Source organism: Passer domesticus, chromosome 3, assembly GCF_036417665.1.
Source record: "Passer domesticus isolate bPasDom1 chromosome 3, bPasDom1.hap1, whole genome shotgun sequence".
NCBI classification, from domain to species: Eukaryota; Metazoa; Chordata; class Aves; order Passeriformes; family Passeridae; genus Passer; species Passer domesticus.
Genome location: NC_087476.1, coordinates 117,455,316 through 117,483,036, shown reverse-complemented (window position 1 = coordinate 117,483,036; position 27,721 = coordinate 117,455,316). Strand labels below are relative to the sequence as shown.

The window sequence follows — 27,721 nt, the reverse complement described above, 5'->3', positions numbered from 1 at the left end:
CACTCACTACACAGTGAAGGGTCCTTCACTTCTTCAAACCATGAGTGCACCACTGAGGATCCAACCTCAAGCACTGTATTTCAGCACAAACTATTTCAAGACAGGCACATTCCACGTTGTTGTTGTGCAATCTGGAAAGCTGCTGTTTTATATTATTTACAGAACTGTACTGAAATATCTTCAACTACGGGGCTACACTGAGGTCACAATTAGAAAACCATACACAGATGACAGCATCTCAATGTATGCTGTAGTATAATAGTGAAAATTAACTCAGGCCATTAAAAAATTTTTATTCTTTTCCATGAAAGATTGGTACTACAATCAATATAACCATTTCATCAGTCAAGTATGTCTGTTATAGGCAGGCACAATATTACAAAACAGGCAAGTACAATGCCTGATTAAGCGAATACAGTCTGAATATCTATTCATCCACTATTTCTGAAAACAGAATTATCAAATATCCACCAGGGAAAAGGATGAACTATTTTAGTTTCTCTTTGGCATACTTATCAGGACAATGAATCAATTACAAAAGTCTTCTATTGCTGCCAGTGCTGTGAAAGGAAAAAGGACTGAGTGGAAGGTTTTACGTCGGAACTCGCCTTTAGGACTTGGGCAACCTGGCTCACATAGCCAAACTGGTGACAAATGACAGTTCAGCTGCCAATGCTTCACGAGGCAGACAAGGATTACATTGTTTTACACTGCAGGTTTGTTCAAGGTATCAAAAGAGTTACAGTAAAGTTATGCACAGTACATACATGTTACACACAGTTATATAAATACCCATGCTGCGGCTGGACATGAGGAAGTTGCTTTACCAACACGAAAGCTCAGTATCAGACCTGCCACCAGCCACTTGATACACATTGCACTTCCCATCCAGTAATATGTTCATTTCTGTACCTCTCTTAAAAATAGATTTAAAGCAGAAGTGAAGAATAATATCGAATCTTTCCATAAACTTTGTTTTCTTATTTACACTGTAATATTCCATTATACATAAAGACTGCGTAACGATACATTATCTTCATATAGCTTTTTGCAATACATACAGCTTGGAGCTATTAACATCTTTGTTTGGGAACACAGATATGACCTATAAGACTATTCAAAAACAATTTGAGAATTTGAGCCTTAATTTTGCTCTAGTTTGTTTCACTGAAACCATTCTTTGAACAACAAAAAAATCCTCCTTACTGGAGAGGAAAAAACAACTCATGTTTAAATCACCTCTGGATTTCTTTAAACCACTAAGAAACTTAGAAACCATAATAATTTTTTGCATAATTACAAAGCCACTTCAAAGGCCTGTTATTTTTAAATTTAGAATATGAATGACAATTGTGACCGTATATTTAAATTATTTTTTCTTAACTTTTGGTTATCTTTCAACACAGAAAAACGAAAATGCAATCATTAATTATACATGATCTTTGCACAACTGGGGAGTGTTCCTATTTTATTTGTGGGACAAAATGAACATGCACACAACCCCCATTCACAGAGTGAGAACATAAACTACAGCAGCACTTGTCTCAAGTTGTGGTGCACATGGTTGCAATACGAAGTATAAAACAAAAGCAGAATTTCCAACATCTGTTAAAACACAAAAAAACCCAAACTTATTGTACAAAGAGTCATTCACATTCTCTGCAATGAAGTGAAGAATCAGCTGCTTTCTGGGCTCTCCAGCCTGCAAACTCCTCCTTCTATTGCCACGGACTGTCCCGCCACAGCTCCAGGAGGAAGTCTTGAAATGTGAGTCTGTGGAAAAGTCAGGAGAATATTATGGAGAAAAGGCAAAATTATGCAGGACAAATAAGCTGTTCCCTCACTGAAGTCTGAGGACAAACTACAAAGCAACTTGAAAAGCAACTGAGATTCTTTTTATATTTTGTTTGCATTAATGTTTAACACATGAAGAGAAAGACCATGACAGATGCACACAAAAGGCAAATTGGATGAATCAATGCACTGAAAGTAGAAAGAAATATCCAGAGTGAAGACAAAAGAAAATACTTCTGGCATTTCATGGTTTATAGATCTATTTGTTAGGGCCATTCAGAAGTCTTTACTACTGCATACAGAAATACACCTTTGAGAAAACTCAGGCAGAATTAAATCCTTGAAAAACTAACACTTCAGAGGATAAAGTAACTGCAATGATCAGGATGCAAATAAGAAACTTCTCTGCATAAAATACCTGCACATCCACCTAAAAAACTCCAAAGACTTCCTGTTTCCAGCTACCAAACAAATCAACCCAAAAACCAACTGTGTTGCTGCCAATAGGCATCTTTTCCACAGAAAATTTTAAAAACCTTTGAGAAGGCACTGGAATATTTCAGCCAGGAAGTGGGTACATTTGTCTGTGTACACAAAACTCCAGTTTACAACTGAATTGTAACTCAGTGACCCTAAAAATCTGTTAATGATCCTTTATATACTGGGTTATGGTTTATTACTGACGGGCAAAAGCATCTGCTTATGAAAAGATATTTCAACTTACTGTTAAGAGTAATGACTTTTTATCCTCTTTGCACATGTGTTTACACTGTGAAAACTGTTCATGTTCTATTAAATTAGGAACCAGAAATGATTCCTACTATGGTATAAAGCTCAAACATAATGTTGCTGGCATTTAGACACTACAACTTTCTGTAAGTGCAGCCCACCACACATTTGTTTGTACATACATTAGCCCATTTAAAAGATGTAGTAGTTGCAAAATGCATAACTTACAATGAGACAATGAGTTGTCACAAAAAGTACAAATGTAAAAGTTCAGTAAGAAAAATTTGCATCAACTGAGCAGAAAGTGATTTGAGACTCTAAACTCAGTTCATTACATTGAAGAAACATTTTGTGTCTCGAGCAGCTTCTTTTAATTCCTTTCTTGATAAGGGGGGTATCCTGCTGCCTGCACTTAGGTGGCCTTCTTTTCAGTTAAATCACAGAACATGATTAAATTTAAAACATTTCAATGTTTTCACTTTATTGCTAAAACTTTGATCTCTGGCTTTCCTGCTTGATATATGAACATGTTCCTACTTTCAGAACAATTTCAGTTACAATTGTGATTTACCACTCCAAGAAGAAAATAATCTGTTAAAATCTGTTACAGTTTCCTGCAAAATGTAACTGACAATTTTTCTGTAGATGTCATTTCATAAATTTAAAAAAAAAATGAAAGGAAGAAAATCAAGTGGAAGAAGGGTATTTATTATTCCATGACTGACAGATCCATGATATTTTCCCAGGTCTGTAAAAATTTCTAAATGAAAAGGATGACAGTATAAAAGCAGCACTGTTTGATGGGCATGGTAGCAAATTTGTTTCCTCAGGGGAAGAATGCCACTTGTTTTTCAGCAAGGTACTGCAATCAGAGCAAACCAGTAAGACAATCCTAATAAGTTTTTGAGCAAGGGGAGGAAAATGTACAAGAGGGGATAAGCAGGTAGTCACTGTCTATTAATACATTAGCAAGTATCTATGATTAAATAGCCAAAACCACATTTCCTATAGAAAACCTCATTTCCTATGTCAGGAGGAACACATTCCCCATACACAAGACCCCAAACCACTGTACACCAGCATGTGAGGATTTCCATTTACAGAAACCACATATAACAAAGCATTTCTTAGAGCCTTTACTTGCATCCTGTTTATTTGCATACTTTCTATGATGGAATAAATACAGATCTGGTTTACACTGACTATTTTTTATTATTTTCACCAATGGCTGCATTGTGTAGAACAAAAAGGAGGCAGATCTAAGATGATAATGTTTAAGATGTTACTTAATAAATAATTTGAAAGGGTAACATTGCCATGTCAAGACAACTGTAGAAAACTCCCAAATGAATTCTTACATTTATATCTCACTTGTTTTTAACCATAAGAACAAACTCCAGTAAATAAAAAGAAACATCAAAGAACACTGAATATTTTTAAATGAACCACAGAACTTATTTGTAAATTCCTTACATTTTTATATCCCAACATCGTATTTTACATTAAGTCCAGATTGTATAGTCAATTAGGTTTAGATTCTAGAAACACAAAAATAAAGAACAACACTGGTAAGGTTTTAATTGAACTCCATTAGTCTGTCAGCTTTACAAGTTGAATGAACCCACACCTGGAAGAAATTGTGCCTGGGACCACAAAAAAAAGGAAAATAATTATTTTTCCTGAATAAATCCTCCACTCAACTCCACAGAAGCTTCTCTTTGAAGAAAGTGTATGTCAAAGAATGGTAGATTAAGAATGATGAGTTATCCACATCTTTAGCTTCATATATAGTCATTTTACATCCCAAGAATATTCTGATTTGCTTTGCCTTCCCAGAGAAAAGCAAGGTTGGTGAGGTTCCAGCAGGAGATGAGGTACCAACATCTGGAACACCAGTCAGTCACCACAGATTTTTGCTGCAGCTTAGAAAAGGAACCTCTTGTCCACAGTTCCACAGGAAAAAAATGTAGATGCTGGAAGAAACATTTGATCTTTTGCTTCTTACCCCTGTAAAAAGCCCAAAAGAGCTAACCAACCTTTTGATGCCGACTCTTGCTCTGTGTTCTTGACACCCAAACACTCAGTGTTTCCCTCTTTCCCTCCTAACCAAACCAACACCATGGAACTACCAATCTCCCCAGCCCCAGTGCTGCAGACACTGGAATGTTGCTCTCTCCCAGTGCTTTTTGATGCACACTGCCAAGTTCCCTACTACTTTCAAAACTCATAGCTCTTTCTGGAATACACGGAATACAACTACTACAGGAATAATATATGGTTTCATCTTTTTGACTTATATTACTTCATGTCTCATAGACAAGGATTCTGAAACAACCTTGAGAGCAAGGAATATGAAAAACATTTTCTTTTAAAGAATTAGTCTCCTCCTTCTATTCACATAAAATATCAGTTTGTTACAACAACTTAGAGAATTTTTCTTTCATTAAAAGCATAAATACGATGTAAAATGAATATATAAAATTTCAGCCAAGAGACAGACAGTGCTGCATGAGAAAGCTGAAATCAATCAAATGCTGCCAAGAGGACAGAGTACAACTACCAGATGGCAGCACATTCAGTTCTTAAGCAAATCTAGGGAGTACTTCATGTGTTTAGCACTCTTATTACACACTCAGGATGTGCTTTAGACAGAATAATTCATAAAACAAACTTTTTCCATTCATTACACTACAGAGATGAAATATAATGAAAGACCAAAGATACCATATCCTTAAGGAAATTACTTTCTACAGCTTTGCTCCCTGAAAAAGAGGCTACCACCAAACTCACATATTCTTTGGAAATTTGGAGCCTTCTAGCTGGGTACACACTTCCACCATCAGAACCATCTGACCACACATTCTGAATTTATTTTCTAAGAAGTAAGAGCCCGTTCTGGCAGCAGCTCTGCTGCTCTGTCTCCTGGTAATCTCTCCCCCACCATGGTTGGTATGTACACCTGTAGCACAGCAGGAGAAGGTGCCCCACTAAACACTGGCAACTGCTGTTATTGGAAAATGCCATGTGCATCTTGTTTGGTGAAACCTTAATAGAGAAATAAAATGGGGAAAAAATAGAGAGGCTCCAGAATATTATCCTTGTTGGGAAACAACAGAAAGACAGAGTGATGGGGTACTTCTGGTCTCACTGCACTGAAAAGAATGATTTTACATACAGCTTGCTTAGGAAGTTAACAGTTTTCCAAGCTCAAAATAATTTTTGTGAGTAACTATACCACTATAAAATATTTCTAATTAAATCATACCTGTATCAAGACAGCCTGAAGACACATACCAACCAATCATCTAATCAGCTCAGCATCCCAGGGTTTTGTAGAGGTATTCTAAAACCCTGTCATGAATCCTCAAATGTGATTTGTATTACTGTGAATTGCAGGTGCTAAGGTTATTGCATCTATATTTGCATACCTGCACACACAATTCCATCTTCTCTACTCCATTCTGACAGCCAAATCCAGGGAGAGTTCCAGAACTATTGGCTTTATGCAAGAACCCAACTCAAAAAGTGAACTTAAGTTCTCATATCAGAGCCAGTTAACTTCCATGAAGGTCTACAAGCCATACATTTTAACTGGTATCTTAGCACTGCAGCTTATTTCCAACAAACAGAAAAACCTTATTTTTATGAGAGAACTGGATGGTCCACTGTATGCAAGGAGTAGTTTTCAAATGAAAATTTCTACTGATTCCCCAGTCTCCAGACAAGCGTGAGGATTAAAGGAAATAAGTAGAACAGTGACATATACTTCTCCTGTCTCATGAAGTTAAAAGACTGTCTCTGTAGTCTGAAATGAATGACTGAATTCTTTGACTTCATATTTCTGCTCACTAAACAGGCTTAGTAAATTTTTCCACTAATTTTTAAATTAGAATTAGGATTCTTCCAAGATGTGTTTCTTCAACCTATGAGCACTGGAAAACTGCCCTTCTCCTGACAAAGGGCTTTCACAGACCTTTTACTCACAAAGTCAAATACAGAAGCTCATCCTCAGAAAACCAACAACAATCACTACAATCAGTGTTTGTCACTTGTATCACTTCAAACATAGATGGAAGAACTTTTGCTAAATTTTACAACGTCAGTAAAGGCAAATAAATCTGATGATGACAGCTTACACCTCCACAGGAAAAATGAACTGGAGATGGTCTCCTTGTCCACCATGCTTATGTTTGCTCCTACTGGGAGATGAAATTAGCAGTCAAAGATAAAAGTTTCTGTTTGGACGTTGCAACCACAACATTTGGTGTGGACAGCAGTTGCTGCAAACACAGCAATATGCAACACTCCCCACTAATGCTGCACTACGTCTTGCAAAGCAACGGGAATTTGGTTCATTTGAGAATGGAAAGAACAGCTTATGTAGCTTTGCATTATTAAAACCTGCCATAACATAAAGCTTAGCAGTTCATGTTATAGTAACTGAATAGCTGCCAAAAAGAGATTTAAACTGGCAACTGAATTGGATTATATTCAATATTGCAACTGGGCTTTTTAAATTTGCTGTCTAAGTTATCCAGCTGTTAGAAGAACTAAAACCCATGAGTCTGAACTACTACTCAAAAATATTGCGACAGTTATAGTAATTGCCAAAGTTTGCAACATTTATAGAGATCATATAGCAGATTTAGAAATGGTAAGAAACATAGTTAGCTGATAAAGTATTTCAAATACTTACACAAAATAAATTACCAAAACTGCATTTTCCTGGTACTGAGCTTGGATCTTGCACTGGGAAAAAAAGGACTTTGACTTCAAATACTGTTGAAAACAAAGTGAGCAATTACCTATCTTCAAGCAGAAAAATTAGCCTTCTTTTTAGTGGAAATGGCTGGAGACATGAACTCCCGAGCTCTTGAGTAAACATCCATGTCAGGCTGGTGTCAAAGTCCTCAAAGCCTCCCGCTGGTGACACCAAAAATCCCAAAGGGCCAAAAGCCTCACTTTCATTTTAATAATGTGATTTCTGCTAGCCTGGTGCACTTCCACTGCTTGTGCTTTGCATATTACCTGCCTTTGGACAATGGAAACAGTTTGTGGCTTTCGATTCTCCCCAGCTTGCTCTCACTTTCTGCCCACAGCTGCCGCTGCTGGCAGCGCCTGCCGGGCTGTTTGCTCCCAAAGGACTGCAGCAGACAGACCACAAATACACCTACCGTAGGTGTGTGTACACAGGGATGTGTATGTGTGCAGTTCTGTGAAGTATTTCAGAGCCTCCCTCAGGGCAGGAGCGGCAAAAAAGGACACCAGCAACTACCCTCAATCACCATGACAAGGCAGTGGTCAGATTCAGGAAAAAGTAAGTAGCCCAGCCACTTACACTTTCTGCATACAGAATACTGCAGGGCTTGAGTAAACAAATACTCTGCAGACCCTGCCTGAGATAAAAGGGCTCCTGTCTGACTTTGCACAGATATACAACATTAAATCAAGGAAAGGCTGCCTACCCATAGCCAGAACCTTCAAGAGGTGTCGTTGGTATGAGAACTCGCATTGCAGGTATACACTGCACTCTCATTTGAGATGGAAGAATTTATTTTCCTTTAAAGCATCCTCCATTGAGCAAGCAGACATGGAACAAGAAGACATGAAGTCTTTGTAACCAAGAAAAAACAATTAACTTGTGCAATCTAGACATTAACACCCTTCCTTCTCATTCCTCATTTTAATCTAAAATCACATTATGGGTGAATTTCTTCCCACCCCAAATTACATGGCAGAAGGTCTGCAAGCCCTTTGTGCAAACTGACTCTGAAATTGCTCTACTAAATGCTACATAAACTGTTAAGACCTAAAGTATTGCACATCATCCATGACAGTATGGACAGAGCTGCAAGAAGCAACACCTCAGAGCAGAGCTACTTCCCCAGCAGTGACAGCAAAAATACAAAAGATGTCAGAACACAACCCAGTCAGTTCAGGAAAATAGGAAATTATAACTGAGCCCTGCCAGACTTATGTTAAAGAATTCAGAACCCCACTAACAGGGTGGCCTTTTCAGCTGATGCTATGAACAGTTGTTAGATCTATTATGGATCCATAAAAAAACCCAAGCATCTGGAATATTGTTCTGAAGACCAACTAGTATCTCAGAAAGAGAAAAAAATTTGGACTGGAAAAAGAAATAATTGCTTAAATCCATATAAAGTAATTCATGTGTCACCAACACAATATAAAAAAAAAAACCTCCTTAGTTTATGCAGTTATTTAATCCCCCAGTCCCTCACTCTAGAAGTCAATCTTTGTGGATGCAGCAGTTACTGCTACAAAAGGAGCTGGGTGAATACAGAGGGAATCCACAAATTAATATTTTCTATCTGCTTCTATGTATTCTCACAGCTGCAGCCAGAGACTTCTGCTGCAGCCCAGAATATTCCAACAGTCTCAGGAATGGATAGATAGCATCAGGTACTGTGACAACTTCACCATTACAGAGGTGGTGATACAAGACCTCTGCTTCAAGAGATCTTGGAAATCATATTCATCTTCCAAAGAACAGGGCTGATGTTGAAACAACCTGTCACAGCATTGCCTCAGGAAGGTTTGGCTCCAGCAGCTCCGGAACCAGAGTGTGTCTGCCCTTTAAGCTCATGATAACTGAGGCTCCCAAGCACCAGCCTGGGTTAGGTGCAGCACCAGCTGGTGCACGGTAGTTCAAGTATAGGAAAGAGCCAAAATGCCGAGATGAAAAGATTGTGTCCTTCCACATCCAATTTGTGACAAACACCAGCACCAAGTGATTTTGAAGCTGCTTGTGTTGAGAAGGATGACAAGAAAAAAGGAAAAGCACAGTTGAACCAGCTAAGATCTGCCTTGATTGGCTGTTTGTGGCCTAAGAATCTGAGGGAAACCACTGGGACATCCACTGTGCAAATGCTGGAGATGACACTTCCAGAGTTAGGAGCAGTGGAGGAGCTGAAATAGTTCCAGCGTCCAGGAAGGGCTGATAGGATACACAAACAGAGGTGACTGTGTCAGCAGTAAGATGTGAACTTAGTTCATCTGGCAAGGCTATGCAGGATTCTTAAAGCAACATTCAACTCAACATTTTAATCCAACAAGAAATGGTGACGTTTCCAGGCAACTTTTTACAAAAAAGACTGGACACCTTTCCAGAAAGTATGCTTCAAATCAAACTACGGTTTGACATACTAGTGCACAGCTCTTGCAGGCTCAGCCTGCAAGGTAAGCCATCAGGAATAGGCTGTAATACAGCCTATGTCAGCCTGGTGAGCTAACACTCAGGCAGTCTGATCTGAAGGTGAGTGGCCAGCTGCAGAACCCAGTCTTGCCTAAACTGGGAGCAAACAAACCCCTGGTGCAAGAGAACTTCCAAGCCAGTGCTTGGAGAGCTCATGCTGCTAGAAGCCAGAAGCACCAGCAGGTCATGGTGTACAAACCACTTCAAGTCTCTGATTCCACTTTCCTGTGCCACTCCTCTTTTAAGGAGCTGCTGACAGATTGCTGGCTGTCTCTATGTCTTGAGCACACTAGTGTCTGCAGGTGAGCTGCACCTACCCTGTGTTTGCTTTGTAAGAAAGAAAGACAGACATCCTGTACCTCCACAGTTTCCCCCTCGTGTTTAGAAGCACCATTTGCTAGTTCCTATTATGAATTGCATTAACCTCCCATGCCCAAAGAATCTACTAAGATAGTAAAGCAGGCTCCTTTTCTCTTTAGTATCTACCCCTTTATATGACTCTAATATTAGTCTAGTAAAAAACTGAACCAGTTCAAAATCAGGCACTGTGACAACCCTTCAGTTTAAGAACAAAACTCAAGTCCTAGACTGATGAAAGAAATAAAACCTGAAGGTCTTTACCACCCTAGAAAAACAGGAAAGCAAATGTTTCCTTACAAGCTGCTGCCTAATCATTTTGCTATGGTCCTCATAAACAAGTGATATTTTATACTTTTATGAACTCTTATCCCATTATTCCTTCATGGCAAGCACTCAAAATTAACTGTAGCAAAACAGTCACTCTATTAAAGAACAGAGTTTTTTTTTTTTTCACTTGCAATACATTGTGTTCTATTTCAAGCCCAGTTTTCCATCTATAACTTAGTCCTAGTTGTAGCAGAACAAAATTCCAGCTTTTATGACAGAAGACTTTTTTTGATCAATAGAAGTCAGCAGCAAAAGCGTTTGTGGTTTTTCTCTGGAAAGCATTTGTGGCCACAGACTCAAAGAAGGAAGAAAGGGAGGGGGATTAACTCTTCAGTGAAGGTCAAAAACATAATTTAAAAGTGATCCAAGAAGAGCAGCTGTGTCTGTCAGCACAATCAGGATTACCAGCTGGAGAATTTACCAGCAGTATGAAAACAATGCACACCAGATGTCAAATGTTGCAACTGCGAGTAGGAAAGCAACTCTGGGCATGGCACTGTCATGTTAATACTCATTACCAGACAGATTTCATATTTAGCATTTATTTATTAATTAGACACTACCAGGAAGAAACAATAACATTTTGAGCTTCACAGTGCAAGTCAGAGGCAGGTGGGCACACTGGAAATATTTCACATCCTTTATTCTCAGTTATTCTTTCACTGCAAACACAAGACAACAATTTTAAAGCTAACTAACAAATATTAGAACATCTGTGGCTGAACTTGCTTTGGTTCCACTCAGTTCAATCTGAGCTTTTAACTTCAGTTTGGACTTTTTTTCAACCAAATCTGAAACAAATATTAAAAAAAGAAGTAAAACCACACTCTCAGGCACAATTCTTTCCAGATAGCTATACGTGGACAAGTTATTCAAAAGTGAAGCAAATACTTCACTTACACCTCTGCTAGCAGTTCCTTCATCAGCTGCTTGTTATCTTCCTTGTCTTTCTGGGGCATTTTTATCTTCTTTTTCTTGCACATTTTAGATCTTGAAGATGAACTCATCCATTCCAGTGCTTGAAACAGAGTGTTATACCAGTTTTGCTGTATAAAATATCTGATGTTGATTTTCTTCTTTTGTATATTCTTGTATTACCTTGGTCACAAACCCCCTTTGCATTAATGTCTACAAAAGCCATTACAGTCTCTGCTGGCAGATTCTCCCATGTTCATTCCTGTTCTCCAAACATATCTCCTAAATGCTCAAGTTGCTACACAACAGTTCCCTCCTTTTAGTCCCTTCCATGCCATTTTCCTAAAGAATAGATGGCTCATCTACTTAATCACTACTCCTTGATCATGATGTGACAGAATTCTCCAGTTTTCACTGTTAAATTCAAATTTAACATAATATTTCTCTCATTAAAAATCAATTATAAGGCCTCAAGAAACTGAAAATATGGATGGTAATACTAGAATTATTTATCACAGAGGGTATTCCAGGAACTTGTTTGAAGTTTGTTTTATATCTTCCTTGATGGTGCAATTGCTTTATTCAAAGGAAGACATGCCCACAGAAAAATATGGTACCAGCATAACTGAATCAAGATGAATAAAGCTATTCAAATACAAATAGTGTCAGCAGAGGGAATGGACATGTATTCATGGCACCTTATCCTGACAGGGAACATATGTTAGTATAGGGTTGTTAACTGCTGCAATTAAAAAAAGAAATCAGAAATGCCTAATCAATTGACACATTTAACTGTTTAGCAGCCATTTCTTCCTCTGTTCTCTTAGAGAAAGAAGTTTTTTACATATTTCATTATCATTAATTCCAATTCTCCTTAGCTTCTGCAGCCATCCAACTGTATTACAGCCTATTCCTGATGGCTTACCTTAGCTTTGCCATCCTGTGCAGACATGTATCCAACACACATGCTCTCTGTTGTATGGCTCCACAGAAATTCCACTATAAAGGAAAATGCAAGAAGTTACAAAAAAGCCTTGGTTTAAAATACAAGATGCAATTTAACAAGACTGTGTCTTGAGGAACAAATACAGCAAGGATAAAAAACAAAGACCAAAAACTACTTACCTGAGCAATTAAATCTCAAAAGAAACAGCTATCAAACCAACAAGATTTTCCTGAGTATTTGCAGTCACACACTGCAGAGCTATTACCCAGAATGAAAATGTTACTTCCATGATATGGAGCCTCCAAGATGAGAAATACATCAACTCCAATTGCAGTTAAAAACTGGACCAACCTCTAAATCAGTGGCCTGTTCCACCCATCAGTAAAAGCTGGCAGAACTTGAATTTGCCCACCTTGAACCCAGACAAAAGCACCCTGCACCAGCATAAAGCCAGATGGACTACTATCAACAGGTGAAGGGGGATTTGTGGCTTAGCTGCCCAAGCAGGACCCAGGCAAACATGCAGAAATAGTCAAGTCTGCAATATGGGAATTGAAGATATAGATCAGGCAGGAAAGACATCTGGTAAAGCAAAATTATCCTGCAGAAAAAGGAAAGGTGTGTGATGGAAACAGAGTAACATGCACAATAAGAAAGACTTCTGGCAAAATTAGAGGAAGTTCTGGATTCAAAAGTATGCTGAAATACAACAGCAGATGCAAACACTCCCTTTTTTTTTTGTGGAGAGTGTAAGGAGCACTAAAGGTGAGAGAGGAAAGAAAGATGAAGAAGAAACCCCTAGCAAAGCACTCCCAGGTCTGATTACCTGGACTTCCAGCACCAGATATACAACACCAACTCTCTGGTACTGCACTCACAGCTAATTCAGGATATTTGTGCTAGAGACCAACTGTCATGCTTGCAGTGATAATGATTGAGAAAACTAATTGCTGCTCACAAGTATTGTTAATGCCGGTTAATCCAGTAAGGTGCTGTCCTGAAGTCTGAGTGTTCTGATTTATCAACTGTTAACAGGCTGTTCCAGTAGTCTTTAATTGCCTGATACATATGCAGGTATCTTTATGTACACAAACACACTCCTACTCAGCTGCAACAAAAAATTCAGACAAAGAGCACATTATTCATATCTTCAGCTCTCTGTCAGTGGAGCTTTATAAATTGCCACACTTTTTTCTTCCGGCTCTCTGTCATCATCATTTTTCTTTGTATTCATAAAGGTCATAATTTGGAAGGGGGGAAAGGAAAAAAAAATAGCTGATCAGAATTTAAGGCATTTCACAGAATTCTGTAAAAGGCTTTAAAAATGCACTGAGGCACAAATTCTTTCTCTGGATTATGGGAGGTGTCTTACATGAATTACACAAGATGCCTTGAACAGACACTTCCACATATTTCTTTTCAGAGTGACTTTCACATACTGCAAAAAAATCATCATTTAATGGGTTTACAACCTTTACTCATTCCTGTTCCCCACATTCCTTTAACGTGGCTGATGAAGGTCACAGCCTGCTGAGCACACTTATCCTTTGAACCACATCTCCTTGCATAGCAATTAAACCAGAGCAGGAGATCAAATGTTAGATGATCCCAGCAAGACATGAAGGTTCTGACAGATATGCAGATATCATCATAAAAGAAAAATGAACTTCATCGAGGGGTGTGCTCTGCTCCCCCATAACAGATTTGTGACTGATACCACCAAAGGTGAATCTAAAGCTTTCACAGAGTGAAACATATCCAGCACAATCAGTGTGTGTTGCAGGGGCCCAGCCTCTCTGTGGCACCCCAAAGGCTCCACTGCCAGTGAAAGCATTCTTGAAAGACAAATTTAATCTCATCTTTCAATTTTGAGTAGCTGAGAAACAGTTCAGAACAAATACCCTCAAAGTATTATACCTTTGCCTTTGAAAACTACTGAAAGCAGCCTGTACTAGCACAAAACTTAATTATTGTTAGACATTATAGGTAGTGAACCATACTGAAAATTCTAAATTACATGTGAAATATCCTCAGATAACTATATTTTCAACCATTTAATAAGTCACTTTCTTGCCATTTTTTTCAATATTAAAAATAAATAAATAAAGATGATCCCTGTAACAAATACATGAGAGTCCTTTATTCTATGCATGAAGTTTTTCAGTATTAACCAACTTATTTTCAGTTCAAACAACACAAATACTACATATGTTTAATATGTTTAATTGTGTATTATCTCTGCCTTCATTATAAGGTAGGGAATTTCCATGGTACAGAAAAAGTACTGTGTTACAATCAATCCCTGTTCTTTCAGTGGAAAGAAAACCAAGACTCAATGGACAAATAGTCTTTATTTATGTTGTACAATATATGGGGATTTTATAAATTAATTTTTGAGGAAAAAATTCCACATCTTCATTAATAGAACATGTTCTCTTACATGAATGACAAGCATTAAATGAATAGAAAAAATTCTCTCCCTTCCAAATCTCGGGAATTTGAAGGTTATGTTGATCTTGTCTGTTCTTACTTAATCAGACTTGTATTTTCATTTTCTTAACTCTTTTTTTAAGGATAGAATTTATGTTGCAGGATGCTGTTGCACTAGATAATGTCACAATTGGGTAAATAATAATAAAGCAGAGTATTATACAAAGAAAAAACACTTTAACTCTGGTAAAGACAGGTCAATGTGACCCCAATAAAAACACGCATAGCTGCACATCTACGGAGCACCACAGGAAAGGAGATGGCACAAGTGCCATCCTGAAGTAATTCATATGCCCCCAATCCCAAATTCCTTCCCTCAGAGAGGCCTTACTGTCTCAGGGTTGTATTTCCACCCTGTTCTGCTCACAGTCTACAGCCTTCAGTTCCCATCTGTTTCTCCCACACAAACCACGGGACAGTTTTCCATAATACACTTTTCTGCCATAAAGCAGCAAGAGAGGGGTTGTGTTTCCAGGACAGAAACAAGGATGAAGGGATGCAAAGCCCTTTTGGAACCAGACAGCTACAGGTAGAGGCAAAGTTCAGATGATTTCAGTATGAGCAGCAGAAAGTCCTGTTTGGTGCAAATGCAAATAGTAACTGGGACTTATCTAAACCAATTCTCCTGGCCATTACCAAGAATAAGCAACCATAAACAACTTTCCTTACAGATTTTAAATGCATTCTCCAAATTCACACATTTTCTTCTGCAAAAAGGAGGAATAAAAAAAACTTTTTAGAAAGCATTTTTCACAAATAAGCTAATGAGAAGCAGTAAACAGCTACATGCACTACTCCCAGCTATAAATTAAATTTTTCCTATGAGGAACACATCTCACCTCACCACAAGCAACTACTGTATCCATACTATAGGTGTAGAAGGATCCCACACAATCCTCTGAATGACAATCCTGCTTAGAAATAATGAGTCAGAAAGAATGCTCTTTTCTGGAGTTTTTTAACATTAGCCTTGTTTGTTCCCTATTTCACTTTCTAGATTTTTATTATTTCAATGTCAATTCCTTTTTGTTTTCTCTGTGGCTTTCAAACATGCACAGAGATTTCACTTCGCCCTTCATTTTAAATTAAAATGAGTAAGAATTCCTTACCTAGTAAAGTTGGCTTTTCCTGTGAGGATTCTTGCTCTGCTGAACACCTGCAGGAGCGGAGAACAATCACACCTCCGAGAACACCATCTTCATTGGCTAGGAAAGGTGAACCTGGCCAAAATCATTGGGGAGAATTACTTGCAATAGGAACAATTTCTTGGGCTTTTTTTTTTAATTAGACTTTCTGCCTTTTCCCTTTAATCTTGTCACTAAGGGTTGAAAAGATTGACAGATTCAACAGTGCTTTTACAAAAGCATCAATTCTCTTTTTCCTAGTGTTTCAGAAGAATAATTTTCTGGAACATTAATCTACTAATTCACCAGCAATCAAGAGCTACATGGAATAAAACAAAAACATTAAAAATACATTTTCACGTGCAAAACTCAAATGTAATTTGGATGGATCAAGGAAAATATAATCATGAAAAATGGAGTATCAAGTTGAAAAAAAGTTGTGACTCGATATTTAGCTCTTTCTATTTTATAGATTATATAAAGACATATCTAAAAAATCAAGAAAATTTAGGTCATTTTTACAGTTTATTCATCTTTGCTGATTTAAAGGCCTATGTACAGAGGCATTATCAAACTGCTATACTGTCTGCCTTGCTGTTTGATGAACATTAACAGAAAAGCTCAAGCACATCCTTTTTACAGTGGATCCTCTGTTGTTAATTTACAACATAGGATATAAAAGTCTTCTATAAGAAGCTGGAAAAGCTTTAAAGATAGCTGAACCAAGCCTAAGTATTTTTTCTCTGGTTTGCAATTTGAAATAAGATTCCTATTGCTTTAAATGTGGAAACAATGGTATAATTTACATACAATTTTAAATTTCTTGAGCCACAAAATTAATCACGTTTGTGCACTTAGGCCCATAGACATCCTAGTTTCACATCTGCATTATACTGTCATTTAAAATTGAACATACAATTGCAACAGCAATTTAATGTAATTCTTTTCAATTCTTTCTTTTAAATAAATTAGTGCACAGACACTGTAATTTGCCAGCCACTAGAACTTTAGAGCAGATCTATTCATTAGCCTCCTTTAACTTGCCCACAGCTGTTTGTATGATTAAAATTACTCCTTTAATGCAAATAACAACAAAACAGCCCAATAAAAAACAACTTTGAGCATTACCATAAGGAAAACTAAAAGCTTTATTGTGTTTTCTCTAAACATTAGAGCAGCCACCTTGAAAAATGATACAAGGTGGCCACTGCAACAGAAGCCCACATTGCAGGAAAATAATAAATGCAGTATGTTTAATAAACAGTAGTATCTTATTTGATCTAATGCAAACAGATCATTATCTTTAAAGTGCCACTTGCTTTGTAAAAGAACTATTACTATTTACACCTAGTAATACATCTCCTGTATTACTCACTGACTGTGACCAAGTCCCTGTGAAACAAGAATCCAGCCCATGATAAAGTAGTAGATAAAACAGGAAAATATGTTTGGTTAAAATAGAAACACAAGGCTTGGAAAGTTGTGAAGAATTTTACCACCCAAGTCAAAATCAGGCACTTCAAAGGCAATGCCTCTACCTGAACTTGGTCTGCAGACCTAATCTTACACTAAACTGCACAAATTATTTAGGCTCTAAGGCATGGTGAAAAGTCTAAGCTCTCTAAGTTGTGGCAAAAAGTCATTACAAAAAGACAGAAAAAGCTCTGGTTTCTTCTTAATAAGCAGTTTCTCCTTCCCTTTCAAGGGCTATGAAAGATTTTTCCAAGGTTCTAGTGAAAAATATTAATTATCTCTTTAATTACAATGGCTAAAAATGTTCTACTTCATCAGAACACAGCCAGCTAACAGCGTTCACAGCAGACAGCATTTTCGAGGCCACAGTAAAACACTGGGACTGTATAAATGCACATAATACCAGACAGCAACTACTGATTACAGTTTATAGAGTTGGTTCCACTGAAGTCTGGTTCTAGAAATGCTTCCATTAGTTTAATCACTTATTTTAGGGATTTTGTTTCTCCCACACTCTGAAAAAAAATAGATGAAAGGGAAGTCTGTAAATAAGCTAATTACATATTTCATCATTTTCCCAGTATTTTTGTCAACTATGCCATCATGACTGATCAAACTGTCAGCAATCTGAGTAACTTGTATATGGTCTTTTGAAATTTCACAAGGCTTAGCAGTATATTTCTTTCCATGCAGAGTCTCTGCAGCAGAACATGTAACACTGCATTTCCATCAAAAAACTTCCACTTCTACAGGGATTTCTTTGCAATAACAAAATATTCATTTTCAGCGAAACACAGAATAAAAAAACCCCAATCACTCAAAGCAAGTGTTTTTTTTGAAAAAGGGTTTAAATAAGTAATTTAAAATTTGAGTGTCAAGCACATAAGAGTAAGTCTTCAGCTTACAACTTCATCCAAAAAGATGCTCAACCTCTACATGGACAAGTGAGAGCCCCAATTCTGTCAGCATAAATAGCATTTATTTATTGACATTAAACATGGTGTCCATTATACTGCCCCAAGTACGTACACAATTGTTTTCTGAACAAATTACTTCCTTCAATGATTACGCACCATGGAAGCTTTATTACCAGTCCACAAAAACTCAAAGGCTTTGAAGACCACTCAAAAGTTGGAAAACTGACTGTATTAATTCAGCCTTTGGTGAAGTACACTGCCACCCTACTGCAACTGGAAAACTCCAGAAGAGGGTTAACTTAACAGCACCTGATAAAAATGTGAAAAAAGTCTTCACTTCAGCATCCATAAAAAATAATAGAGGGGCAAGACACTGACTTCTTTAAGAATGACACTGGTTGGGGCCTTGGACTAAGAAGAAATGTTGGTTATGCAACATGAAACCAGGTCACACAGCACTAACTTTGTAACAGTACTACTGGTGTGAGATGAATAAAATTACTTAAAGTGACTTTTAGCAGGTAATTTGAATGAAGTATTGAACCAAATGTCTTTAAAAAATTGTGTCACACAAACAAAGCAAGGATTATGGGAGACATTATATCTCCTACACACAAAAACATAGCCTTGCTTGCCCTTTTGATCTTCTACATCACTTCATCATCAGCTGGAGAATGAGCATCATTCTGGAATAGTGGGAGAAGTCTGAAAAAGAACATACCCCTTGTTTCCATCTCCAAACACAAGCAGCAAATGAAGACACAGACACAGTCACTTGCACTACCCTGCAAAGATTCAGGATCTTCCCACCCACGCCACTTCCAAGGGCCACCCTGCTTCCCTGTTTCTGTTGAAGGCTGCCATTCCCAGAAACATCAGAAGCAAATGTGTGACTCCACCCTCACCCATCCCAGATGCCTTCAGCAGCAAGTTCAGCTGAATCATCTCAGTGCAAAATCAGCAACAATACAGTTTATGTCTCCAATTCACTGCCTAAGTTGTGGAGAATCAACCTCTAAGAAACGTCAAAAATGAGTTGCCTCCAATAATAATATTACAGTATGCTACATTACAGTAAATTTAGGCTGTTTCTCTGCTCTTAAAAATCAGACCCTGAGCCAAATTAAATACATGCTGAAAAACATATTGTTTAAAAGTTACTTATTTTGCTGTTAAAGCAATTTTTCAAAAATATTAAAAGAGGGATTCAAATATAATACCTTTTTTAAACAAGGGTCTTTCTAGATATCTGGCCCTACTGATGATGATTACAATTATGATAAAGAGTGTATTTTAACAAACTAGACAGTGCAAATGAGTAGGTCTACAGTAAGCAAAACTCCAGATAGCTGAATGCTATGCATCCATCACTGAATCTGAAAAATAATGGTACAAAAGCAGTATTATACTTTATTTTTAAAGAGAATCCACGTACCACACACATGAATTAATTTGATTGTTCTCAAAACACTGTGAATTCAAAGGTTAGGAACATATTTCATTAATTTAGTTCTAAAACTCATTTTGCTACAGCCAATCCATTGAGAAAAAGAATAACAGAGCAGACTTTTGTAAAAAATAACAATATAGGTAATTACTTTTTTCAATATACATTTAATTAGTATTTCAAGAGGAGGAGAAAAAGTGGAACTAAAATACTGACATGTATATTAAAGGAAGAATGGTTTCTCATTAGAAGGAAAAAGTGATCTGGCTCCCAGCTCCTACACCATTTTTGCTCTCTCTGTTCTTTTCAGAGAGACAGGTTTTCCTATACAAATTCAAAATTTAGTTAAAATAAAACAAAACAAAAATATGGCTACTACCCAAAAATATTGTTTTCCACTGCAATAAAACAGAATTGCTGGACAAATCTTTGATGTAATATCTTGCTAATGACAAAATTACAAAAAACCTGGGGCTTTAAATATAATTTTAAGTCTCATGAAGCTCAGTGTTCCTTTCCCAGTTACATTGGCATAACACTGAGGAATGTGGGATGAAAAATCCAAAGTAAAACTCCAACTGCATCATTAACTAATAATGTTACCACTGACTGGCCACAGCAGAGAGAAGGGGTAAGACAAAACCAAACAAACCTCATATTTCATTAGTTTTGGTCAAATCCTTACCTTCCCTAGTCACAAAACTACATTTTACAAAACACATTTCTCTCCTTCAAAGCTCAACTACTCTGTTATTGCTAGGTGACATACAGAAAGCATCACTACATTTTTATTTATGTACTTTGTATGTTATTAATCTGTAGCAGTGGTCTCTCAAAAACAAGCAAGCAGGTCATCACAGCTACTCCACATTCCCTGATCCCATGAAGTTCTGCAAGAGCAGCCAGAGCTGAATACCATGACCCAGGTTCAGCTGCTGATCAGAGACAGTACTGAGAGTTCTGCAAGTGTTAAAGCAAATAATGGCCTCAACATTCAGCCTTGCTCTGGAGGAGGAGAGTTACAAGTGAAGAACACTTTTCCTTTGGCATCTCTTGGAAATTAAAGCTCTCCTGTGATGAAGGTTGTTTCTTCCAAATCATGGGAATGAAGTTGTTCACTTCTGATCCTGTGCTTTTTGTCCCTCATTTGTAGTTACTGCACAGAAACATTCCAGCACAGATTCAACACAAAGCTGTAAATGAAGTGTTTTATTTACACTTACCCAGCTGAAGGATGAACCAGCTGCTCATCAGATGTTCTACATTCATACTCCTCCATAGCAGAGAAACCATTACCAGCTTCATTGTTTACATCAGCTTTCAAAGGCTTAGAACTTGGGTCTAAACACTGACTGTGGTGTGGTGTAACCAATAAAGTGCTTCAGCATCCCCCAGTTTTAACAGAGGGCAGTTAAACAATTCTAAACCTTCTTGTGCACCGTGTGAGTGAAACTCTGACCTTTGCAGGTCAACAGTGTACAGATCACCTCGGCCACTGGACTGTCAGCTTGTGTACAGAGCGTGGTGGAAGTGAAGCTGTTGGCCACTCTGCTTCTGCTATGTATCCCACTAAACTCCAAATATAATAAGCACTAAATGAGCCTGCTTTTCATTTAATGCACCATTATGTGGTGAATGTTTAAGCACACGCTGTCTCAAGTCAGAGGTATCTGTATTTCACGATACATTAAGTTACAACATCTATATTGAATTTTTAAAGAAGCTGCAAGAGAAAACACCTCCACTTCAAAACTTTACAGGTAAGATTTTAAGAAATGAAATAGCTGAGGATACCACAGACCCAAAAAATCCCAAAGTTTTGACATGCAGACGCATAGGGAAGACCTATACAAATCCTTGTGGAACATCACCACGTTGTGTTTATGAAACTTCAGGATCACTTCATTCTCTTCTGAAATCTTTCTCTCTGTGTCATGGAGAAGCATAATAATGCTTCTATAGTTTGTTTCCTCTGCTAGAAAACCACAAAGGATACTACAAAGCTTCGAGTGATACAGCACCAAAAGAAACTCTAATGTACTATAAAGTAACTATAACACTGTGCAATGCCAGTCACAGTCTTGTTACTGTTGAAGTATGAGGCTTTTTCCTCCCCAGCAAGCATAACCAGTAATCAGTAAATTCATTTTCTGTGATTCCTAGATGTCCAAAATCCTGCTCAGAAGAGAGGATTTTGATACTAAATTTCTAGAAGAGAAAGTGTCAGCATTATTCTTCTGCTATTACCTTGCTGCAGACTTCACTCAACTGAAGCGCAATTTAAAAATGCAAGACTAGAGAAACTCATCTCCACTAAGGAAAGAACAAATATCAGATTCCAACTATGTCTTTCAGCTCATTATTTTCTAATACTTCATAAGAAATTCTAAAGTACCATTGGTAACGCTGCCATTGTTAAGAGCCCAGATTTCCTGCCAATGAGATGACACAAATATTTACTCTAAGTCTACATTAGAGTCTACAAACACAAACTTGGCTGCATTTGAAAGGAATGATGAGTAACAAAATCCTCCCTTCTTCTGTCTGGAAGGTACTTGTGTTTACAGAACACCATTCTTTAACTGTGAACCAAACCTTCTGTACTCTCTAACTAAAGATATGGTGCCCATTCCATTTACAAAAAGTCTATATTTAATTTCTCTCACCTCTCATTCAACCATCAGTTGTACATTCTCCACAGTAAGCTGGCTCTGAGAAAGGATGAGAGAAGCACATCTGACATGAGTTTGCTCATCACCTGCTGTTTAAACAGCACTCACTGTCTAAGCCAGGCATTCCCTAGCTGGAAGGATTCCCAGGACTCTGCAGAGACTCAGAGAATCCTGTAAACAGGAAGCACCAATCTGATGGCAACTGCCAAAATCAGCTGTTCATTCCTCTGATACAAGTAACACACATTTTGACTTCTGATAAAACATTCTAGCTCAGCTTTGTTAAAGGCTGGGTTTTTCCCAATGCCTTGGTCCATTTTAATTATGGTAACAGTTTGACAAGACCACAAAGCAAGGCTCTAAGGGAGGCCAGGGAAGCATCCATGCCACCAGCAAGGATGGTTACCCCATTTTATTACCCCATTTTATCCTGATGTTTCACAGTAAGGAATTATGCACCATACCACACATCCTGGGCTATGAACTAGCACATCACTTACGAAAAGTCACAGCAAAAAAACCTATTTAGTATAAACCCAACATTTTAAAGTGTAATGCATGTTTTTAACTGTTGCACTGTATTTGCCACATGTAACTTTGCATTCTATCTCCAGAATTGCCAAGATGGCCAAAATTTCTCTACCAGCTACAAACTCAATACCATGTCACATACAACCAGCAAGATGTATCTGGATTTTGATGTTTTTCTCCCTCAGTCTTCATTCACAGGACTGAGCACAAACTCAATTTTATGTTTTCTAATCCAAGCATTTCACCTACACAAAAAACAAAGGGGGCAGTGTCTTCTTTCCCCATATAGGCACTGCCCAGAATATAACTGAGATACTACTGAGTATAACTGAGCAGATACTACAATTTCTTTCAAATTTTCTTTTCATGAAGAGCATTATTTAATCCTGTCTCTCACTCCTTTCACTTTCTGCTGTCTAGCTGGGCTTAGTGTTTCCCCAAGGCAATAATACATCACACTGACATCCTGGTACCTCTGTCTGTGCAGCTCCTCTTTCTCTGCAATTGATAGTTCAGGTGTAACAAATTCTTCAGCAGCATTTAATAGGCTCTTATCTCCAACAGAAACATTTTTACATTTCCACTAAAGAACACAATGCATACATCACACAGGAGCCAGTTCACTTTAATATGCAAAGTGGTGGCAAAATACATTTGCATTAAACAGCAAAACGAGAATTGCTGGTTTTTTGCTAACCATTACCAAACCTAACAAAGAAAACCCAGAAAACTCAATGCAAGTCAAAGAAGGCACCTTTAACTAAAACAATTTAAATTTTGGGCTTTTATCAGCCAGTCTCTATGAATTACTTCATTAGTAACTTTCCATCTTGTCTGTGTACATGCATTAATATGAAATTGCAGAAGGCTACATACAATTTGGACTTGCTTTTAGCACTCTTAGAAAAAATAGCAGAATAAATTTTAAGAGTATGAACTAAAGATTTGACTTTCCTAAAGTTAGGCTGCTTCCATACAACATCTACAAAGCGGGTTAGAAATTAGCAAAGCTATCATAAGCACCCTTCTTAAACGTTCTTTTGGGTACACAAACTTCTAATTTTGTTCCACTATGCACCGGAATGAGTGATTAAATATAAAAAGCTGCATTTTTGCTGCTTGGATTAGAATCTTTTTGGGGAACACACAGAATGTTCTGCACTCTTACAACACCAAGAAATGACCACAATACAGCAGCAGATTATCAAGTGAAGTCTTCCAATGCAAAGGTGACTTCCCTTCAAACAGTCAAATGTCAGAAGCAGAACCTAACATGGATTCAACACTAGAAAAAGAAATCAGGAAGTTGCCATGCACTGCTTGCCAAGACCAAAGGTAACAGTCCCTGGGACCCCAAAAGCTGTGTATATGCCCCTCTAAAGTATCACAAAAGGAGTTCTGGAAACAGTGCCCAAGTATTATGTTGTCCATAAGAAATTTTCAAGACGAAAATTGTCTGTAGATTCTAAAGCTTGCAAAATTTTAAGGGGTTATGAAAACACTGTAAGTCAACATATATGCCAGAAGCTTCACTGGAATTTTCAAAAGGGCAAGATTTTATTGTTATTTTAAAAATCCACTTTCATATTTTGCTTAGGATTTGAGGAAAGAAAAAAATATCTATATTTACAAAAAACTGAAGATATATTACACAATTCTCTTAAATCAAATAAATTTTTTTTAACAAGTGTATTTCACTTTTCCAAGAAATTATTTTTATTATGCAAATAGCAAACCAGAATCTGCCTGTCCAAAGCATTTAATTAGAGCAAGAAATGGTTTTGAGGTCTACTATTTTTAAAAGGGTTAACATGGTGAATAATTTTTACTAATCCTCCTAACCCATCAATTCTAAAATATGCAACTGTACACCACAACCCATGATTCAGACAGGAAATTCTTTCTTCAAACCTCTCCGGGTATTCTATGACTCACATAACAATTGAGGTATTTCCAAGGGTTTTCCTTTAAATATCCTAATATATTCTTCTGTAGTTTAACATTTTTCAGATGTAACACAAGACTAAATCTGAAGCCAACTGCAGCACAAAGCTTCAGAAGAAATCACAGGAATAAATATCTCTGATAGAGTTACTTGCATTTTCAGCTAACTTGCATTTAGGCAATTTGGGCCATGTACTTACCAATAAATTTGTTTTGCATAGTCTCTAGGAGAGCTTGGTGGGCATCCTCTGTCTGCAAAGCACACGAACATTCTCTGGCCAGTATGGTCCGGACAAGGTGCTCTCCACAACCTAAAGGAATATTAAGATTGGGAATAGTCAAAATACAGATATCACTTTGAAGAAACACTGTAATTAATTTATATCATCATATCAATTTGGCTATGATGATGCAAAATGATGACAGCTTCTTCATAGTGATGCAAAGGACAAGGTTCTGCCGCACATTTTTGTTTTTTAAAAAGGTTGACACAAAGTCACTCAAAAATTCAAGTCAGTGGTCTTCTCACAACTTTCCTGAAATTTTAACTCCACAAAGTCATAAACCAAACAAAAATTAAACAAAAATTACAGAAAGAAACAGCAACGCTGTCTCTGACTACCTCTATCCAGATAGAATCCGCTTACTAATCATCCTCCTGGGAATGATTGCATGCAACTCTTCAAATTGAGAACAACTTCAGTGGCACAGTAACTCCTTTTGCATGACAATTTTCTACTCATTCCATCTGATTCAGTCTTTTTGCAATAAAGGAAAACATGAATTCAGCCATGCTTTTTTGCCAAAGTGGCTGGTCACCAGACTCCTAATACAAATTCCTTTAATTTTTAAAGGTTTGTCCTTAAGAAACTAAAAAGCTTCTGCAAACAATCACTTATTGCCTCAGTGCTTTCTGTACCTATCCCCTGAAACCTATTTTTGAAGACAAGCAGGTCATTACTGCTACTCTTGTTCTGTAGGAACACTTTCACACCTGCTCTTTTTTTCTCCTACACCTTTTCCCTTCCTGTACTGTGCTTTGGGACATACAGCTGCAGCAAATGGCACCATGAATGTTTACTGGACCAGCTGGGGTTGTTGGACAGAAAATTCACTGCAGACACCTTCTCCATATAGACCAAGGTCATCACACTACTTATACCTCTTGTTTGTTGACATTTTTTCTTAATGGCAGGGAAGCAGACAAAGCAGCTAGAAGAGGTTTAACCAAGAGCCAGGTGAATTGTTTTATCCAGTTAGGAAAGAATAAACCACAACTAACGTAGAGTTGCAAGGTAACAATGATCTCAAAATACTAAATGTAAGTGGCCACATTCTGTTCAGATTTGTAACTTATCAGGACCTAAAACAGCTTTAGACACCAGAATATACAGAGAGAACTGAGATACAGTGCATTCACTATTATATATAAATATTTTTAGCATATTTCTCATTAAATACAGCAAGATGATGTAAGCACTGGAATAATAATAAAAAAAAAATCTGCTATAATACAGTTGGACTTATTAGCTCAGATACAGAACTACATAAATACACCTACACAGCCTCCAGAAACAAATTTATGGCTGGAAACAATCTAGTTGCTTCCAAGTGGCAGGGAGCTGGAGCTGGTGAGACACCAGACCTAGGCTGGCTTCAGACAAAGGCAGCTCAGTCTCCACGGGTAACTCGCACTTTACTGGAAGCACTAACAAGCCCAGAGCACAGACACTGGCTGAAGCCAGCCTAGATGTGGCATAAAGAAAAATTTAATAATTACACCCAACCCAAAGTGGCTCCAGTGCAGCCTGCTGAGTCTCTCCTCACTGTGCATATGCTGAGCACTGACTGGTGAGGGTACAACAGGGCACAAACACGTTGGCAGGTCTGGCACTGTGTGCTGCAGTGACTCACAGACTGCTTTCTAGTTCTTCTCACCATTTTAAAACCCTAACATGGGAACCTTCTCAAAGAATCTCCCTCTCTGCCTACTTGACACACAATTATACCCTTCCCCTTAAATGCACAGTGAGTTTTCACTGTTCTTCAATTGCTAATATAGAACGGGGAAAAAAAAATTACACCCTCATTTTCAAGATTAAAAAAAAATACCTCAAACCCCTCCCCCCCCCAAAAACCAACCAAAAAAACAAACAAAAAACCAAACCATACCAAAACAAACAACAACCAAAAAAAACCCCAACCAAACAACGCCCTCTAGAGCACTATGGATGCATTAGAGGTCAGAGAATCAGCCCAGAGACCAGATTGCTGAAAAATTGTGTACACATGTCCCAAAATCCTGCTACGTTCAATTTTCACAAAAATACCTTGGTCTTCAGTTATGTGTCCCTGCTAATGAAAAGTGTCTCCTGATTAATACAATTCAGCAAAAATGAGTTGTTTGAAGTGGGATGCTTTGGCATTGAATCTACATACAATTGGCACAACAGAAACACAAAAAATTCTTTGTATAGCAAACAGACTGAGTAAAATCCAGTCACAAATTTAGAGGAAAATGAAAGAGCCAAAATACTACAACAATTGCACAGCCAAGGGAAGTCGTTCTAGAGGGCACAAGGGAAAAAGTGTTCATGAGAGAAGTGTCCTGGTTAGGAGATAATCTTCATGATGCTCATGCAATACAGCAACCTCAGCATCTGCTTACAGCAGGGTCTGTCTATTCATTTGCCTCATTACACCCACACTCTGAAGCTTCTGTCCACAACAGAACTGTGAGTTACCTACTATTTATTCCAAAGTGATGGATGAAGAACATGAAAAAACCCCACAAGATGCATTTCACCCATAGATCACAACATGGACATCACTT

At 37.7% G+C, this 27,721-nt stretch overlaps 1 protein-coding gene across 6 annotated transcripts in view; it reads right to left on the bottom strand.

Annotated features, from left to right (window-relative positions):
- Positions 1–273: 273 nt before the first annotated feature.
- The window catches only part of TASP1 (taspase 1), a 78,132-nt gene continuing 50,684 nt past the window's right edge, over positions 274–27,721 (bottom strand). For 3 of the 6 annotated variants that reach the window (XM_064415421.1, XM_064415422.1, XM_064415424.1), the window contains 5 exons: positions 25,089–25,199; positions 15,890–16,000; positions 12,270–12,343; positions 11,330–11,475; positions 11,056–11,220 (listed from right to left, as the gene is read on the bottom strand). In XM_064415421.1, the coding sequence (XP_064271491.1) occupies positions 11,211–11,220; positions 11,330–11,475; positions 12,270–12,343; positions 15,890–16,000; positions 25,089–25,199 (452 nt within the window). In that variant the 3' untranslated portion in view covers positions 11,056–11,210. Of the gene's footprint in view, positions 1,774–11,055; positions 11,476–12,269; positions 12,344–15,889; positions 16,001–25,088; positions 25,200–27,721 lie in introns of those variants that run through there. The other 3 variants (XR_010359591.1, XM_064415423.1, XM_064415426.1) reach the window with 3 other exon arrangements.